Source organism: Lithobates pipiens, unplaced genomic scaffold (genome assembly GCF_037356315.1).
Source record: "Lithobates pipiens isolate NorthernLeopardFrog02 unplaced genomic scaffold, aLitPip1_a1.2 Scaffold_23, whole genome shotgun sequence".
Taxonomy (NCBI): domain Eukaryota; kingdom Metazoa; phylum Chordata; class Amphibia; order Anura; family Ranidae; genus Lithobates; species Lithobates pipiens.
In genome coordinates, this window is record NW_027507785.1 from 259511004 (window position 1) to 259531603 (window position 20600).

The window sequence follows — 20600 nt, forward strand, 5'->3', positions numbered from 1 at the left end:
TGCCCATCAAATGCAGTTACTTGGCCCATCATATGCAGCCACTTGTGCCCATAAAATGCACCAACTTGTGCCCATCATATGCAGCCACTTGTTCCCATCATATGCAGCCATTGTGCCTATCAAATGCAGCCACTGTGCCCATCAAATGCAGCCATTGTACCCATCATATGCAGCCACCTGTGCCCATCAAATGCAGCAGCTTGTGCCCATCATATACAGCCACTTGTGCCCATCATATGCAGTCATTGTGCCCATCAAATGCAGTCACTGTTCCCCTTTAAATGCAGCCATTTGTGCCCATCATATGCAGCCACTTGTGCCCATCATATGCAGCCACTTGTGCCCATAAAATGCAGCCACTTGTGCCTGTCAAATGCAGCCACTTGTACCCAATATATGCAGCCACTTGTTCCCATCATATGCAGCCATTGTGCCCATCAAATGCAGCCACTGTGCCCATCATATGCAGCCATTGTGCCCATCATATGCAGCCATTGTGCCCATCAAACATGGTCACTGTGCCCATCAAACACAGCCAATTGTGCCCATTATATGCAGCCACTTGTGCCCATCAAATGCAGCAGCTTGTGCCCATCATATGCAGCCACTTGTGCCCATCATATGCAGCCATTGTGCCCATCAAATGCAGCCACTGTGCCCATCAAATGCAGCCATTTGTGTCCATCATATGCAGCCACTTGTGCCCATCATATGCAGTCATTTGTGCCCATCAAACGCAGCCACTTGTGCCCATCAAATGCAGCCACTTGTGCTCATCATATGTAGTCACTTGTGCCCATCAAACGCAGCCACTTGTGCCTGTCAAATGCAGCCATGTGTGTCCATCATATGCAGTCACTTGTGCCCCTCAAACGCATCCACTTGTGCCCGCCAAATGTAGCCACTTGTGCCCATCATATACAGTCACTTGTGCCCATCAACTGTAGCCACTTGTGCCTGTCAAATGCAGCCACTTGTGCCCATCATATGCAGCCACTGTGTCCACCCCCCCCCCCCCCATTACTCGCGGGGCTCGCGGCTCTGGCAGCACATCATGCCTACATCCAATATCACACATCTTTGGCTATGTAATACATTGTCTATTGTTAGGTAACTTACCCAAAACACATTTTCTGAAGCTTCCTGAGACCCTGTAACATGTACTTCCATCCCCTCCACAGACGCCACATCTATCCAATGATCTGGCTGAATATAGCTTCCCATCACATCCTACTGGCTGTAGATAAAAAAAAGCACATGGAAACTGGGACATTAACTGAATTAGTAAAAGTATTAACAAAATAACAATACATTTAAATCAATCATAGCTAGCAAAGTAGAAATCTACCCAAAGTGTTTAAGTGGGTTGGTAGAAGAGAAGTGTAATAAGCTATGTAGAGTTTTTACTGCTGTCTCTGACCCCAAAAATCTAGCAAGAGGTTCTAGCCTCTCCACTCCAAAACAATTGCTGGACTGGGACATTATATGGAAACTTTCAGAAATAAACTAAAAATACACAAAGCAATTTGTACAGAGTACAAAATCAAGCTTTCTATAGTAAGCAAGCTCCTCTTAATGTCCTTTGAACCCTTATAAATGTATTAATAGCAAACTGCTCTGCGCTTTGGGACCACTCAGGACAAGTCGACTCTATTAAGAAGAAAGCCTGCCTTGGAAAGTCACAGAAATCAATAAATCAATACTGTATGTAGCCACAGAGACACTTTCAAATAGTTGATGGTCAAAGCCAAAAAACCTGTGCAGCGAGATATTACAGCTTATTCTGTTTCCTTAGTGAGTTTACAGAAGAGTATTTATAGCAATGCTTTGATCAGTCATTGAGGCATTTTCTAGAGCAAACAGAAAAATTAAAACAATGGACAATACCTTGAACTGGAATGCATGTAAAGCAGGTCATAGACTGAACGATTTTCCTTCCTGCAACCACGGGTTGCAGGAAAGAAAATCGCTCTATTCCCCCATCATTATAGTCAGTGTTGATGGTGGAATCCTTCCCACTGAACCATTGTTTTTTTTCCAGCAGGCGGAGCCCTCCCCACCAGGAGAACACAGTGATGACTACTAGTTATTATTGCATGTAAAAACCCAACAGGCTGGTTGTACCCAAGTTGATCTATTGGCCAACTTGGGTACATTCAGCCTGCCCATAGACAGTTTAATATATAAGATTTGAATCATCTATGGTCGGCTTAAGGGGTGTAAACCCTCATGGTTTTTCACCTCAGTGCATTTTATGCATTGAGGTGAAAAATCTCTTGTAGTGCAACAGCCTCCAGAGCCCCCCTTTTACTTACCTGAGCCCGATCGTTCCTGCACTGGGGACGAGCAAACCCATTGCAGCCGGTGTCTCGGGACCTGATTGGATAGATTGATAGCAGCTCCCTGCTGTCTGTATCAATGGACACAGCAGCAGGAATCTTTTCATCGGATATTCCGATAGTGTGTGGGCCTCATCTGACTTTTTTTTTTTTCGAAAATTCTGACAGACCTAGAAATAGAACATGTTTTAAATCTTTCCAACGGAATCAATTCCTATCGGGAAAACCGTTCATCTGTATGCTGTTCCGACGGACCAAAAACGCTGCATGGGCAGCTATTGGTAATTGGCTATTGAACTTCCCTTTTCTAATCCCATTGTAGGTGTTGTACGTCACTGCATTCTAGACAGTCGGACTGTGGTGTGATCGTGTTTAGGCAAGACCATTTCAGTGGAATTCCGTCGGAAACTCCATCGGAAAAAACTTTAGAGTTTATTCTGATGTAAAAACCGGTCGTGTGTACACAGCATAAGTGTTTAAAGGTAGATTAAGGACCCTCAAGTGTGTGCCTTTATTTTTTGTTGTCTTCACAAAAGCACTACAAATCTCAAACCAGTGTCCAATAGGGAGCTACAAACCTTCTGCAGCTCCTTGTTGGACGTTGCTGAAGCCCATCATGATGAAGAGCAAACAATAAACTGTGGTAGGCAGGAAAGGGGGAGCTAGCTTGGATGTTCTATGAGAGGTACATGAAGGCATACCATAGTGCCTGCAGAGCAATTAAAGCAGATAGTTTACTGAATGTTAGAGAAGAAAAGGGTTACTTTAAAAGAGTGGAAAATATTGCCCAACTCTTGGTCCTGCCATGGCCGGCAGGGTTCAGGTTTGACTTGAACTTCTTTTCAATTCAGAAGAAGATTCTTAACAATATCTGGCCAGTTAAAAAAAAAAAATCTAAAGCACACTTGCCTTTAGGAAATCACACCCCAGAATGTTTACAGGTGTAAGGCAAACAAAGTTCCTGTATTTTAAAAAGAAAGCATTAAAAAATTAGGAATTTCCTAATAATACGACATATATATGATAGCCACAGCCTCAGCGGTACCTCACATTTGCCGTTGATACAAACTCCCTGAAACGTCCTGTCTCTGCAGCTTGTGCCATCGTGGGCTGGTACTAAGAGCTGACGCTCTCTGGTGGTGCTGGTGCACTGCAGATCACAGGGTTTGCTAGAAATACTTGTGTAATCATCTGATAGAGGAGAGGAGAAAAAAAAAACAGAGAACTCATTTAGGCAGACAGCAGTTTCCAATATCTCCTTGAGATTCTGAACCCAAGTCTAATATGCAGCGCCACTCCAAGTTCCATTAATTCAATCACTCGGTGAGTCAATCCCTGTCAGGTGCTGATCCCACCGGGTTTGTCTTGGCCGATTCTCAGAAACATACAAGAGAGACCTATACGATTAGGTTCAGGAGGGGATGGAGCTGAAGCCTTCCGGTCACATTTGCAGTAGAGAGGCTTTTGGTGTGGGCTTCCATCTCTCCCTTGTAATGTCTCTTGGATTCTGGTTCCAAAATCTCTGCATTTGAGTTATTATGCTTGAACACCTACAATTCTTTTATAAGGGGGCCCACTCACCTTTTGTTTGTTTTTTATTTAAATAAAAGCATGGAAAATACAATGGGAAGAATTGGAAACACCTAAAGATGAGCTGGAATACCATAAACCTCAATCTATAAAAACACAGAAAGGAGAGCCAGACAAAAAGATTGATTAAAGAGTCAAAGCTAAATTTAAAGCTTTTGTAAAGACATAACATTTTTTACTTTAATACATTCCATTAATTAAGATAAAAAATGTCCAAGTACTTGATCCAGCGCTCTGCCTGTCTGTAGCGACTCTCTCCTCTGTCCCTGCATTCACAGGACAGAACAGAGAAGCAGCAGCGGGACACATTGGCTCCCGCTGCTGTCAATCAAATTCTGTGAGTGGAGAGCAGGGCCAAGCCATACTCTGTGTGTTTATGGAAGCACACAGCCTAGCTCAAGAGTGAGCCCACACATGCGCCCCTATAGGAAGCAGCTTCCTATGGTTGCCCACAGGGAAGAGGAGCAGCCAAGAGCACCAGCAGGGGGACCCCAAAAGAGAAGATTCTGGGACGCAATTCATTGCACAGAGCCGCTAGGTATAACATGTTTGGTAAGTAAATAAAAAATAGGTTAGCCTTTACAACCACTTTAATTGTTGGTACATAGGTCATATAAATCCAAAGCGTTTTGGGGGCCAAACTACTCCCCCTTCATCAGAGCTATATACATATAAAACATAATCATAATGTTGATTTTTAGAACATTTTTATGTACATGAAAATTTTGGGGACCCAATCCACTCCTGCTTTGTCAGGGCTATTAGAACAAATATAAAACTGTTTTTATACCACAAATTGTAAAAAGAAACTTAATGTCAACATAATTTGTCACATGAAATTGGATTTAGTGATAAAATTTGAAAATGTACAGTATCTCACAAAAGTGAGTACACCCCTCCCATTTTTGTAAATATTTTATTTTATCTTTTCATGTGACAACACTGAAGAAATTACACTTTGTTACGATGTAAAGTAGTGAGTGTACAGCTTGTATAACAGTGTAAATTTGCCGTCCCCTCAAAATAACTCAACACACAGCCATTAATGTCTAAACCGCTGGCAACAAAAGTGAGTACACCCCTAAGTGAAAATGTCCAAATTGGGCCCAATTAGCCATTTTCCCTCCCCGGTGTCATGTGACTCATTAGTGTTACAAGGTGTGAATGGGGAGCAGGTGTGTTCAATTTGGTGTTATCGCTCTCACTGTCTCATACTGCTCACTGGAAGTTTAACATGGCCCCTCATGGCAAAGAACTCTCTGAGGTTCTGAAAAAAAATTATTGTTGTTCTACATAAAGATGGCCTAGGCTATAAGATGATTGCCAAGACCCTGAAACTGAGCTGCTGCATGGTGGCCAAGACCATACAGCAGTTTAACAGGACAGGTTCCACTCAGAACAGGCATCACCATAGTCAACCAAAGAAGTTGAGTGCACATGCTCAGCGTCATATCCAGAGGTTGTTTTTGGGAAATAGACGTATGAGTGCTGCCAGCATTGCTGCAGAGGTTGAAGGGGTGGGGGGGGTCAGCATGTCAGTGCTCAGACCATACGCCCCACACTGCATCAAAGTGGTCTGCATGGCTGTTATCCCAGAAGGAAGCCTCTTCTAAAGATGATGCACAAGAAAGGCTGCAAACAGTTTGCTGAAGACAAGCAGACTAAAGACATGGATTACTGGAACCAGTACCAGTAACATCAATTTAGATCCTTTCCTTCGTCTTTAGGTCCTGTCTGCATTTCTATGGTTTGAGCTACTGTTGGGTCCTAATTAGGGGAAGCCTGGCTGTGTAAAAGCTGCCTCTCCAGAGATATTAAATTTGTTTGAAGTTTTTCTGCAACTGACTGCAAGTTCAAGTTTGAAAACTCTCAGCTCTTCTTTAAATATAGATTTTTGGAATATCAAAAACTTCAGGTTGAGTCAGCAACTTGCTGCCAGGGTTCTAGCAAAGCTTAGAAACACGCAGGGGATACTGCTCACCAGAGACTGACTATAAATGAAATAGCACTCTTGACCTTGACAGATCCTATAAACAATCACATTAGATCATTACATAGCTATAAAAACATTTATATTGTTGGACCTGACCAATCCTATTACAAGTGGGTTCATACCAAACTAATTTGAGCATTTTATATATTTTGCAAATACATCACAATAACTGACCTGGATATAGAGGTACCCAGCGATGATACATTTTTCCAAAGGCCTTAGCATTGAAAGCTGAACATTGATACTGTTTAAAGCTTGCAGAGCCAGTAGGACAAAGCTGAAGAAAAAAAGAATAGAGAATTGATTAATCGTATGATCAAACCTTCTCACACAGATACCAACTGATGTTGTTAATAATATCAAGATACTTTCTATCATAATATTAACTAATAATGTACAGCAGGGTTTCTCAACTAGGGTTCCATGAAACCCTAGGGTTCCTTCAGAGGTTGCTAGGGGATCCTTGGGCAATAAGCAATTTCTGCCTCTTAGATGAGTAACCACTCACACCAATAATCTTTTAGTTATCTGTAAAGGAGGAATTCATATTAATATTATATTAATGTACTGTGAGCTGTAGATATAATAATTAGCAGGGATTCCCTGAAACCAAAAGGTTATTTCAAGGGTTCCTCCATTTTAAAAAGGTTGAAAAAGGCTGATGTACAGAATATTTCATAATTTATAAAACAATTACATACCCTTATCCCATTGCTTAAATCACGTTCTAATATAATATACACTATATTAGCAAAAGTATTAGGATACCGGTCTTTACATGCACTTGAACTTTAGTGGCATCCTAGTCTTATGCCGCGTACACACGGGCGGACTGTATGGCCTACTTAGTCCGCCGAAACACATTTCAGCGGACAGTCCGCTCGTGTGTGGGCTTCAGCGGACTTTTTGAGCGTGCAGTCCGGCGTACTAAGTATTTCGGATTTTTCGAAATACTGTCCGTCGTACTTGCATTTCGGTGGACAATACGGCCGTGTGTATGCCAGTTCGCCGTACTTTTGAAATGAGCGGACTTTTCCCGCCCGGAGAAAAGTCCGCTCATTTCGAGCGAGTATCCAGGTAGGTGGGGCCCGCGAAGGAGACGTCGCTGGCCCCGCCGCCTGGTATAGACTTAGAGGGGAACCCCAACGCAGAAAAAAATCGGCGTGGGGGTCCCCCCCAAGTCCACAACAGACCCTTGTCCGAGCACGCTACCCGGCCGGCCAGGAAAGGGGGCGAGCGAGCGCCCCCCCTCCTGAGCCGTACCAGGCCGCGTGCCCTCAACATGGGAGGGTGCCTTGGGGAAGGGGGGGCCGCGCGGCCCCCCCACCCCAAAGCACCTTGTCCCCATGTTGATGAGGACAAGGGCCTCTTCCCAACAACCCTGGTCGTTGGTTGTCGGGGTCTGCGGGCGGGGAGCTTATCGTAATCCGGGAGCCCCCTTTAATAAGGGGGCCCCCGGATACCGGCCCCCCACCCTATGTGAATGAGTATGAGGTACAATGTACCCCTACCCATTCACCTGTAAAATAAAAGTACAAAAAAAAACACAACACACGAGATAAAATACTTTATTGCACAGCTCCGGGGGTCTTCCGTCTTCGGGGGTCTTCTCGCCGGACTCCTCCGCTATCTTCTTGTAGCTCTTTTGCTAGCGGAGGAGTCCGGCTTTCTTCCTCGCCACCGGCCTCTTCTCCTGACTTCGGGGGTCTTGTCCCCCTCTTCGGTTCTTCTGCCGGGCCACCGCGCCTTCTTATAGCTCTTTTACAGGCGGTGGCCCGGTCTTCTGTCGCCGCCGCTGCCGCCTTCCGTTCTTCTTCTTCTTCTTCTTCTTCTTATTCTCCAGGAGATGTTGCCTCGACGATCTCTCCGGCCGGAATGCCAGGGACGCACTGCGCAGCCACTTATATAGGGACAAGGGGCGGTGTCACATGGCTTTATGTCACATGGGTTGGTGTCACATGGTGACCCCGCCCCCTTACGATGTCATAGTCCCCATGTGACATCAACCCATTTGACCAACCCATGTGACATAAAGCCATGTGACACCGCCCCGTGTCCCTATATAAGTGGCCGCGCAGTGCGTCCCTGGCATTCCGGCCGGAGAGATCGTCGAGGCAACATCTCCTGGAGAAGAAGAAGAAGAAGAACGGAAGGCGGCGGCGGCGGCGACAGAAGACCGGGCCACCGCCTGTAAAAGAGCTATAAGAAGGCGCGGTGGCCCGGCAGAAGAACCGAAGAGGGGGACAAGACCCCCGAAGTCGGGAGAAGAGGCCAGCGGCGAGGAAGAAAGCCAGACTCCTCCGCTAGCAAAAGAGCTACAAGAAGATAGCGGAGGAGTCCGGCGAGAAGACCCCCGAAGACGGAAGACCCCCGGAGCTGTGCAATAAAGTATTTCATCTCGTGTGGTGTGTTTTTTTTTGTACTTTTATTTTACAGGTGAATGGGTAGGGGTACATTGTACCCCATACTCATTCACATAGGGTGGGGGGCCGGTATCCGGGGCCCCCTTATTAAAGGGGGCTCCCGGATTCCGATAAGCCCCCCGCCCGCAGACCCCGACAACCAACGGCCAGGGTTGTCGGGAAGAGGCCCTTGTCCTCATCAACATGGGGACAAGGTGCTTTGGGGTGGGGGGGCCGCGTGGCCCCCCTTCCCCAAGGCACCCCCCCATGTTGAGGGCACACGGCCTGGTACGGTTTAGGAGGGGGGGCGCTCGCTCGCCCCCCTTTCCTGGCCGGCCGGGTAGCGTGCTCGGACAAGGGTCTGTTGTGGACTTGGGGGGGGACCCCCACGCCGATTTTTTTCGGCGTTGGGGTTCCCCTTTAAGTCCATACCAGGCGGCGGGGTCAGCGACGTCTCCTTCGCGGACCCCGCCTACCTGGAGACGCGCTTGAAATGAGCGGACTTTCCTCCGCGTGTGTGGGCGAGTCCGTTCATTTCAAAAGTAGGGCGGATAGTATGGCGGACTTAGTACGCCGTATTAGTCCGCTCAAAAAGTGGTGTGTGTGGTCAAGTCCGTTCATTCTAAAGTATGACGGACTGTCCGTCGGATTGTATGACGGACTAAGTAGGCCATACAGTCCGCCCGTGTGTACGCGGCTTTAGTCCGCAGTTATAACAGCTCCAACTCTTCTGAGAATGCTGTCCACAAGGTTTAGGAGTGTGTCTATGGGAATTTTTGACCATTCTTCCAGAAGTGCATTTGTGAGGTCAGGCACTAATGTGCACAAGAATGCCTGGTTCGCAGTCTCCACTCTAATTCATCTCAAAGGTGTTCTACTGGGTTGAGGTCAGGACTGTCAAGGAGGTTGATGTGCAGGCCAGTCAAGTTCCTCCACCCCAAACTCACTCATCCATGTCTTTATGGACCTTGCTTTTGTGTCCCATTGGTGAGATTTCTCTTCACTTCCTGCCCCATAGCCAAAACAGGAAGTGAGGAAAGATTTCCCTTCTATAATTGTTCTGGTGACAACTCAAAATGTGAGATTTTCTTTTATTTTCACTTTTGGGTGAATCTCTCTAACGGGGGCACAGAGAACAATAAAAATATGACAGGTGTTTCTAATCCTTATCCACTCTATACAAAATGAAAAAAGTCTTGTCTTTAGTTATACTTTAAATAACTCCCTTGTTTTTTTTTAGCACTACTAGAAATGTATCAAACAGGAATGCCACACACCAAGATGCAAAATAGTCTTCCATTACTAAAATAGCCAGCAAGTAAAAATTGTATTCTAAACTGTTTTTCACAAGGCACATCGCTTTCTCAAAGAACCACAAAGCAACTACCTATACACATTAATTATTTATAAATAATCATTAAACCCCTTCATTATTTAAACACATTTAATTCCATTGTGCAATTAAAAAAAATTAAAACATTATTACAATATAAATAAATATCACAACATTTACATTGGAATGAATATTACGCTAGATTACAAAAAAAAGCATATAGAAATAAAATGTAATAATCGTGAGAAGCGATTGTGGAGCGTAGATTCTGAGCTCTCCTGGTATAGCGTATAATATATTTGAAATCAGAAATGTACGCCTCCCCACCTTCAAAGTTCCTCCACTTTACCAATACCAGCAACTAAGGGTCCATTCACACAGGGGGCTTTACTGCAGGCCCCATGCAGGTCAGTGTTTTCCCAGAACAGGGTAGCACATGTGATGTGTGCCAGCGTCCCATTCATTTATATTAGGATACGCAGCTGCACGGACACAGCCGCTGTGACATATGCCATATGGGTGAATGTGGGTTGAGGTTCCCAAACGCATATAGGGTCATTAGAATGAATGGGACGCCGACATGTTGATGCACACAACACCTGTGCATCCGTGTTCCAGGAAAACACAGAACTGCACGGGGCCCCGTGTGAACGGACCCTAACATTTCACATTATACCAGCAGGGCCACCAGCAGGTGAAATCTAGCCTTGCAGCTTTTCCATCCTGAAAAAATGATAATCATAGTAATTGAGTACATTCAACTGATCTTGTACTGTAATGTTGAAAACTTTTGTAGCTTCTCCAACATCCTCAACAAATCAAGTTGAATGTCACTTACTACCACTAGATATAAGATGACCGAGATAAATGAGAACCCTCACAGATATAGTGGCAAAATTATACTTTGCTTTTGCAAAGTTTTATTAAGAAAAAAGTAAATACAAGTACCGTAAGTGCGGCAATATGATGGTTACATCAGACATGAGATGAAGAAGAGGATCCCAACAAAGGGGTACATATGTAGTACAACATTCATTAGAATAATAAGGAAATAAGAGGGAAAAAGCAATAACAATATGCCACAGAAAAAAAAGGGGCCGGCAGTGATCAAAGAATAAAAATCAAAAAAACAAATATAATAATGGAAAGTTCTTCTTTGTTACAATTTTCGTTATTTTCCCCCTTCATAGTTCAGACTGTTTATTTAGTTTGTTCCATACCACTGCAATCATCATTATTAAATCAACTCCTCGTTATCAGGCGTCATGAGGAGAATACTCAAAAAAAGATAAGTAAACTACAGAAGGAAGGGGGAGCGGAAGAGAGAGAGAGAGAGAAAAGAGAAAAAGGGGGGGAAGAGAAGAGGGAAGAGAAGGCAAGGGTCCACGGGGGGGGGGGGGGGGTGCATCCAGAGGCCTTTAGATTGAAAGAAGTAGGTTGTTGAACCTGGAGGGTTGATCACAAAGTATCCATGGTTGCCAAACCCTGAGAAACTTATCGTGCGTGTCAAAAGCAAGGGACGTCAGTTTCTCATTAATCACAATATCATTCATGCGTTTTTTTACTGCATCAAAGCTAAATACAGGGGTTTTCCAAGCCCTAGCAATGGTCAACTTGGTGGTTGCATTAAAAAGGTGTTGAGTTAATTGGCGTTCCGGGCAGAGGAGTTCAAGAATAGGTTTACATAGAAGGGCTTCATAAGGGTCTGGAAAAATTATACTTTTATCCTGTTAAATTGTGTAATTTATAGCAGAATGAGAGGTAAACTGGAAAGAAAGGTAACCTTTTCAAAATATGGAGGAGAACAAAGTGACTAGTAGAGGGTTAAAACTGAAGGAACGCTTCTCAGTCAGAAATATTGCAAACAAGCTTTAGCCAAGGAAAAGGCCAAAAGGGTAGACTGCCCCCTTTAAAATCCATTCATATCCTGTACCAAACCTTTTGGGTGCCTATGACCGTGAATGAGTTAGTCATGGTTATTTATTGTCCACACTGACATATGAGTTAGGATTATATGTGGGTAATTACATGTTTAACATGAGAGTAATTATAGGGCAATGTGTGGATAATTATAGGATTGTACATTGGTTTTGTAGAGTTATGTACAGAGCATAAAGTGTAACTAGTCATATTAAATAAGCTTGTTTATTGTACAATCTTTTGCAAGAAAACAGATGCTAATTACTCTAGGTACCTGTTAAAGTAATAAACAATGTTTGAATATTTGTGTGTCTTTATGTATGTTATATATCTATGTCATAATGATGTCATACGTATTTTTATTTACCTGCTAATACTTCAGAATATTATGGAAACATAGAAATAATTGTGTTTAGGTTGAAGTGGAATGCAAACGGAGCTATGTATAGCTTTTGTGTGGGTTGAAGAGGTCATAAAACAAAAATATCACATGATTTTTATACTGGTAACACATTTCAAATATATCTAAAGGGGGGTTCTTGTTAAAGAAAACCGTCCTGTCAAAAGCTGTACCGGGAACATGTTTCAGCCAGGTTTTCAACCTCAACCATTTCTCTTTAATGCCCCATACACACGGTCAAAACTTCAGACGGAAAAAGTCTGATCGGATTATGTTGTCGGAAAATGCGATTGTGTGTGTGGACTCTATCAGGCTTTTTCCATCGGAATTTCCGAAAAGTTTGAGAGCTGGATCTAAAATTTTCAGACAACAAAATCTGATCGCATAAATTCCGATAGTGTGTAGACAATTCCAACGGACAAAGTGCCACGCATGCTCAGAATAAACTAAGAGACAAAAGCTATTGGCTACTAGCCCGTTTATAGTCCCGACATACGCGTTTGACGTCACCTTGTTCAGAACGATCGGATTTTCCGACAACTTTGTGCGACCGTGTGTATGCAACACAAGTTTCGGCCAAAATACGTCTGAAAAAAATCTAGATTTTGAGGTCGGAATGGCCGACCGTGTGTACAAGGCATAACAGGTAAAACGGAACTAAAGTTCACAAAGATCACTTTACCTGCAAGGTCCCTCAGCATCTTCTACTCGTCTTCTTCCCCATACCGGGCAATGGCCACCTTCATTGCCAAAGTCCTTCCTGTGCTTGCACGGGAATTCAGTTACCCCGGGCCACAGAATCTGTGCCGGAGGCATGTGCAGCTCAGTGTACATTCTAAAAAAAAGACTGTGAGCAGGCAGGTAAGTTTATTTTTCTGCAGAAGACTGCCTGCAAAAAAAGCCTACTCACAGCTTTTTAATTAGAGACTACACTTAGAGGCTACACTTTAACCCACCTACCTCCCCCATCTCCACTTTCTGTTATGCTGGGTTAAATTCAAAATACACACTTACCTGCCCAGCAGATCCAGCATTGTCCTGCGGCAATCCACCTTACAGGTGTCTGTGCCTGTGTCCCATTCCACCTTGGTCCTTTTCAGTTGGCTGCCTCTCCTGGGCTCAAGCAACGTGGCCGGTGATGATGCAGCAGCTACACTTCCCAGGAGTTCTGTGAATGGACTCCTGCAGCCTCCTGGGATATGTGACAGGGGTTTCCCAGGGGGCTGTGGGAGTAGAACATGTCATCTTGGCCTAAGCCAATGGCGACAAAATTCCCAGGAGGAAAAAAAAACGATTAACCTCCCTGGCGGTGATCCCAAGTCTGGCTCAGGTTGGGAATTTACTATCATAAGCGGTAACCCCCGAGCCAGACTCGGATCGCATTGCAGGATACAGGGAGAGGTTACTTACCTTGTCCCCTGGATCCAGCGATGTCCTCCGCGCTGTGTGATCGAGCTGTCCTCCGCTCGATTCACACAGTGCCCGAGTGCCGCCGAGCTCCATTCCCTGCGACGTTATGGCGCTCGGGAGCGGAGATCAGCGCCAAATTCAAAAAAGTAAAAACACACAAAACACACACAGTATAAAAAAATTACACACCCCCTTTGTCCCTAGTGGTCTGTGCAGTGCCCTGTATGCACTTTTATATTATAAATACTGTTTTTTCTGCCTGGAATTTGGAGATTGTCCATAGCAACCAAAAAGTGTCCCTTTATGTCAAAAGTGATTTTTAGACCAACTAGAAAACAGCGATAATAAATCATAAGCACTTGCAGAATTGAGCGATAGCGATTTGTGGGGAAATTCGTCATCAAACACTAAATCTAATGACAGCGACAATTCTGCAAATGAGCAAATTTCTGTGTTTTTGGATTTGATTACATTATTGAATAATTTTTATTATTATTTATTATCTTATAAACTTTATCATACCCGGGATGTCTGCTAGACTCTGGTTTGAACAGATTTAAGAGAGTTATTCCTAAGAATTACAGGACTACAATATAAAACGCCAAATTTCCATGCAAAATAATTGTACCGCTTTCAGCACCTAAAACCAGAACGAATCATACCGCCAGGGAGGTTAATATTGTGGAGTGGGAGCAGAGGCACAAAACCAAACTTTATTTGCAGTGCAAAGCTCCGCTTTAAGGAATACAATGGTGTCATCTCCCCATCCCATAGTAAATTATGATTGAATGGTGGCACTATCTGCCAATTCATGCAGCAACATGCATGAAATGTGGCAAGCCTGTGAGGTGTGTGACGGATGCAATAAACATCTACCTACCTACCCCAGCCTACTAAGAGCCTAATAAGAGTTTAAAAGAGAAGCAGCAGAGGTCATCTATCTCTAAACCCAAACACCCAAAATCTCATATAAGGTTTGGCATGTTACAAAAGTGATTTCAATATTTGTATATCTCGACTTTCATAAAAATATCATCTGGTGATCCTGCCATGGAGGTCTTTGTTTTGGCACCACCTGTTATAGAGTGATAACACTGTCCCTGTCACCTAATTTTTCCCGTGTGTTGTCACCCTTTCATAAAGGTTTCCCCTCGACAAATAACACAGACATAGTCCACTTTTGCTACATGACCACCCATGGCCATATACTGTAAAATATGTGTATATTTTCCCACCCAGGTCCACAGCCTGCCATGAAAGCAATAGCTGTACACATGGGTATACATCATTACTTGCATAAACACGTGCATGCGTACAGATGTATGTCCCTTGACACAGACAGTCTGCATCCAGAGTCATATGTCCAAATGAATGCACATGTTTATCCATAGCTCCTAACTGTCCCTGATTTTGAGGGACTGTCCCTGATTTGGAGCAATGTCTCTCTGATCCTCGTTCCCCCTCATTTGTCCCTCATTTTGGTCTGAACCATATAATTGTATATAAAATGCACTTTTTATCTTTCAAAAACTGTTTCCCAGTGCTAAACTTTTCATCCAAATTCTAAATTGGTGCATTTATAAATTTTAAAAGCCAATATAAAGGAATAGTAGTGGTAAAAAAAAAAAGCTCTTGTGGATTTAACCACTTCTGGACCACCCACCGTCGTCATAAGTCTGTACTTTGAAGAGGAATATTGTTGTTATTGCAACAGCTAGCTGCCATAACCCCCGTATCCTCTTTTTCAGAGGACGGTCTGCTTCAAGATAAAATCGGTCTCTGTGGCGGATTCAGCACAAGATCGCTTTTATCAGCGGCGGGAGAGGGCCCCCCCTCCCGCCGTGCACCGGTGCCCTCCACCACTTACGGAGCCATCGGCAGCGGCGGAGGCGATCAGATGTTGTCCCTTGTGTGACATGGATGTTTACATTCCTTGTAATAGGAATAAAAGTGACACAATTTTGTTTTTTAAGGAACAGTGTAAAAAGAAAAAAGAAAAGAGAAAATAAAAAAAAATGAAAAAAATAATTTAACCACGCCCCGTCCCGCCGAGCTCGCGTGCAAAAGCGAACGCATACGTGAGTAGCGCCCGCATATGAAAATGATGTTCAAACCACACATATGAGGTATCGCCGCAATCAGTAGAGTGAGAACAATAATTCTAGCCCTAGACTTCCTCTGTAACTCAAAACATGCAACCTGTAGAATTTTTTAAACGCTGCCTATGATTTTTAAGGGCAAAAGTTTGTCGCCATTCCACAAGTGGGCGCAGTTTTGAAGCATGACATGTTGGATATCAATTTACTCGCCATAACATTATTTTTCACAATATAAAAAAATTGAGCTAACTTTACTGTTGTCTTATTTTTTAATTCAAAAAAGTTTATTATTTCCAGAAAATGTGCGCTGCGCAAATACGGTAGGACAGAAAGTATTGCAACAAGCGCCAATTTATTCTTTAGAAAAAAATGTATAATGTTTGGGAGTTCTAAGTAATTTTCTAGAAAAAAATGTTTTTAACTTGTAAACAACAAATCTCAGAAAGAGGCTCAGTCTTTAAGTGGTTAATTAACCTTTTGTTTTGGTTAATTCTCCTTTAGGCCGGGTTCACACCGCTGCGATGCGGGAACGCCGCGAATCCGCGGCGTTTTCCCGCATCGCATTACTCCCGCCGGCAGTTCACACTGCCCTATGCGGACAGCTGGGAGTGTCAATGATATGTTAATGACACCCCCAGATCCGTCCGCATATCGCAGTGCGATCTGCCGACTCGCACAGGAATCGGATCGCATGGTGTGAACCCCCATGCGATCCGATTCTGTTGCGGACCAAAAAAAGGGTCCCCTGTGAGTTTGCTGCGGGAGCGATGCGAATTCAGCCATACTATCTGTATGGCTGAACTCGCATCGCTACGGAGATCGGATGTGATTTGCGGTGCGAATCACATCCGGATCTCCCCCCGCAGCAGTGTGAACCCAGCCTTAAGAGGTGTGGCAGGGGGTGTGACCTATGCCTACATATGTTTGCTAGTAGGTGTCCCTCATTCCCATCTCAAAATGTTGGCAGGTATGGTTATGCAAGTACCGGTGTAAATCCAGATATTCCTTGCTATGGGCGGCTAGATATTGCTTGCTATGGGCTTGCTATGGGCGGCTATATGCACCATTTGTTGCACCTGGGTGGGAAAACAGTCCTGACTTTTATGACTAGCCCCAAGTGGCTGTGTGCATGAGCCCTAAATAGAAGAGTTGAAATTTTTATTTTGGTTTTAATATTGGCCAAATATGTTTATTTAGATTGATTGTATCCCTCCAAATTCTCTGTTGCACCCTGTGCAAAATATGGTTTCTGGGATGAAGTTTAGGGCTTGTACAGACCATAATACTGCAGTGCAATTTACTGCACTTGCCCTCCACGTGTAAAATGAGAACACATTGGCGTAGTGGTTAGCACTCTCACCTAGCAGTAAAAAGTGTCGCTGGTTTGAATCCCAACCACGACACTACCTGCCTGGAGTTTGCATGTTCTCCCTGTGCCTGTGTGGGTTTGCTCCGGGTACTCCGGTTTCCTCCCACACTCCAAAGACATGCAGGTAGGTTAATTGGCGTTTGTCCAAAATTGGCCCTAGTATATGAATGGGGACCTGGGATTGTGGGCTCCTTGAGGGTAGGGACTGATGTGAGTGTGCAATGTACAGGGATAGGGACAATTGTATACACTCACTCAGGTTGAACTGGATGGACTGGTGTCTTTGTTCAACCTTACTAACTATGTAACTATGTAACATCTCTATAGGCAAATTATATAGTTCAGATGAGATAATTTCAGATCATTTTAGCATCTAAAATATATCTAAAGCCCACATTTTTTTCATTTTGAATAGTGTGCAGAAGGGTTTTTTTTTTTCATTAGGGAGATTTCCATTCACTTCCTGTCCTGTAGACAAAACAGGAAGGAGAGGAAATCTCTCTGTAGTGAGAGAAATATCCTCTTAGATAGTAGCTCTATTTTCCCTTTTTTTGCTGTTCTGGTGAACAATTAAAAAAGTAGGATTTTCCCTAAATCCCAGTGCGGTGACAGTGGTGAATAGGACAAATAGAAATAAGGACTCTGCCTAAACCAGATAGCATTAATAGGGCTGCTCAAACCAGCTGCAGAAAATTGCTGTGTTTTTACACTATTCTCAGTAGTCTCATTCTCATACACGTTATCTATATTTCAGCCAAGCCTGATGAAGGGGCGATGCCTGGCCTCAGAAATGCGTTGTCTTTTGCACTCAATTTGTTTGGAATAAGCATCATTTTAGGCTCCATGTACACTGCTAGACGTTTTTATACGTGGGTTACTATCTGTCAAGTTAAATCGTTCAGGAGAGGTTTTAAAACGTCCCGTGTACATTAAGCCTAGGACTCAAACATTTTGGTTCAGGATTTCAATTTCATATTAAAATATTTCCTTCACAAACCAAGGTAATTGTGGTAATTCTTCATTGTTTGGAAACATCCTACCTAATATTCGGAATGCCCACAGTGAGATTATCAGTATACTATTGTAAAAAAAAATCTAAGTAAATATAAAACTAACAACCAATTTTATCTCAAGGTTCCAGCTCTTCAATTCACTCTTTAAGAAGATAGTAGACATGACAGGGGTTCTAACACAGCTCCCAACTGTCCCTGATTTGGAGCAATGTTCCATCCACCTCATTTGTCCCTCATTTTGGTCTGATCTATATAGTTTTATATAAAATGCACTTTTTATCTTCCAAAAAGTGTTTCCCAGTGTTAACACTTTCATCCAATTTCTAATAGCCAAAATAAAAGAATAGTAGTGGTAAAAAAAAAGTCCTTGTGCATTTAATTAACCTTTTTTTTGGTTAATTCTCCTTTAAGGGGCTGTGGCAGGGGGCGTGTCCTACACCTACATACATTTGTTAGTAGGTGTCCCTCATTCCCATCTCAAAATGTTGGGAGGTATGGGTTCTAATCTCTCACCACTCTAACCCAATCTGAAAAACCAAACGACTTTAGAAACGGTTCAAAGTTGAAGAAAAATCTAATGATATACATTCTTAAAAACTTTCCCTCCCCTCTCCTCCTACTTATCCTGCCTACCCTGTATAAAAAAAAAAGAATTGTATACTTACTTATTTTTAGTCCGCTTCGGCCTGGTCATGTGATCCTGCACCTCTGGATGCCCTTGTGAGTGCCATCACACTCCTGGAATTCAGAATCATTGTTGCATGTTCCATTGCACAGAGATACAGGATCACATGACCAGACTGAAGCAAATTAAAAATAGGTAGGTATACAGATCTTTTTTATACAGGTTAGGCTGGATAGGTAGGAGAAGGGGGAATAGAATAGAATAGTTAGTTAATATTGTTAGGCTTTTCTTTCACTTTAAGGCAACTTCAACATGTGGTAGTGTGGCTGCACATTACAAAGAGTGTGGTGACTCCAAGGACCCATTATAAAGACACATAAAGTGGACTTTGAAAACCGTTGGTCTTAGTATCCTGTGGTTTTAACCACACAGGTCTGAACATGACCTTAGAATGAATTCACAAGTATGTTGTCATCTCTCTATTAGCATTCTTTGTAACGGCAGTATAACATTGCATGTGTAAATCATCATAGTTACCTGCTTCTGACACAGCTGGTATTGCTTAGACTGTCCTCCGCATACAGTGTTATCAATTCCCAAAACTGTTTGGAGCCTGTGAGAGAGAGAGAGGACACTAAAATCAGGCAAGAAGATGACCACTTTGTTTTCTAGTGAACACAGATTTCTAAAAATGAACTTTTCTTATTGGCTGCCTTTTGGTTGGTTACATATACCTTTGAAAGTATTTTGTTAGATTTATTCAATAAGTGCAAAAGAATACACGTTGACCACGTCAGAAACTCAGAGCTGTCCTTTGCCCTGTGCACACTTCCTGTGTTTGTCAGGTGGAGTAATCTGCCTTTCTAGTTCTTATCCTGGCACTACAGAATGATTGGTCTTTGTGCTGTATCAATGGAACAGTGACAGGATTTGAGTAGTTTCTGAAAAGAAAACTCAGTCCACAAAAAGAAGTGCATTTCTGGCTTATCAACAGGTATGTATCTATGCTTACAGGGTCTTTAAAGGTATAGAACATTGGGAAATTACATGCGTAGTACTGAGTAGAATTATAGGGGTCTGACAATGTTGAGTTTTATATATATATATATATATATATATATATATATATATATATATATATATATATATATATATATATATATATAATATCACTTTAAGAATTGGTAATACACTTGTTTTTTTTTCTTCTTCTTCTAGATGTTCTCCTTTTTTTTTTTCCTTTCTTTACTTCACTTGTGTTTCAATTCCTGGGAAATCAAAACTACTGGATATGCAAGGACACAAACTACTGATAAGAACCCAGAAAGCTGCTCAAAATGACTTATCAAAACCAGTCTGAACCAACCAACTACTGCCGAAATGTCTTTTTTTGTGAGTCACAACAGCCATTTAACTGTTCCCTTGCTGCTAAGAACATATAGACATTGATTGGACTACACTATACAATCACACCTATATCACGCCTAGAATACACTTAAAGAGGTTGTAAAGGTAATTTTTTTTTTTTTTTAAATAACAAACATGTTATACTTACCTCCACTGTGGAGCTCATTTTGCATCCCTCAGCGGCTGTCTCGGCTCCCTCCCGCAAGGACTTCTCACATTAATGCGAGCTCCCTCGCATGGTGAGGAGTGCTTACGGGCGCTCTCCCGTGATACAGCCGGTGGTCATAGCCGCTCACTGTATCACTCGACCCCAACCCCCGGTGCGGCGCGTCATTGGATATGATCGACAGCAGTGCAAGCCAATGGCTGCACTGCTTTCAATCCATCCACTGTAACCAATCAACGGCCAGGCTGAGCGGCAAAGAGAATGTCGGAGGCGAGCGTGGGACTTTCGAGGGGTCAGGTAAGTAAAACGGGGGGCTGGGGGGGCGGCATTGTCGGATGTTTTTTCACCTTAATGCATAGAATGCATTAGGGTGAAACATTTTTTACCTTTACAACCCCTTTTAATACACACCCAAATCGTATGCATATTCATACATATAAATTGTATAACCTGTAGATGAAAGCTCAGAAACACTTTCACTTTACTGCTTTATTGAGAACTGTGTATTGTGTTTCTCCACTGCAGTGCATGGAA

At 43.1% G+C, this 20600-nt stretch overlaps 1 protein-coding gene across 2 annotated transcripts in view; it reads right to left on the reverse strand.

The window, feature by feature from the left end:
* LOC143928289 (ADAMTS-like protein 2) overlaps positions 1-20600 on the reverse strand; it is a 98067-nt gene that overhangs the window by 55841 nt on the left and 21626 nt on the right. For both annotated transcript variants that reach the window (XM_077453079.1, XM_077453080.1), the window contains exons 3-6: positions 19031-19106; positions 6097-6199; positions 3385-3530; positions 1120-1237 (exon numbers count right to left, since the gene is read on the reverse strand). In XM_077453079.1, coding sequence (XP_077309205.1) covers positions 1120-1237; positions 3385-3530; positions 6097-6199; positions 19031-19106 — 443 coding nt within the window. The remainder of the gene's footprint in view (positions 1-1119; positions 1238-3384; positions 3531-6096; positions 6200-19030; positions 19107-20600) is intronic.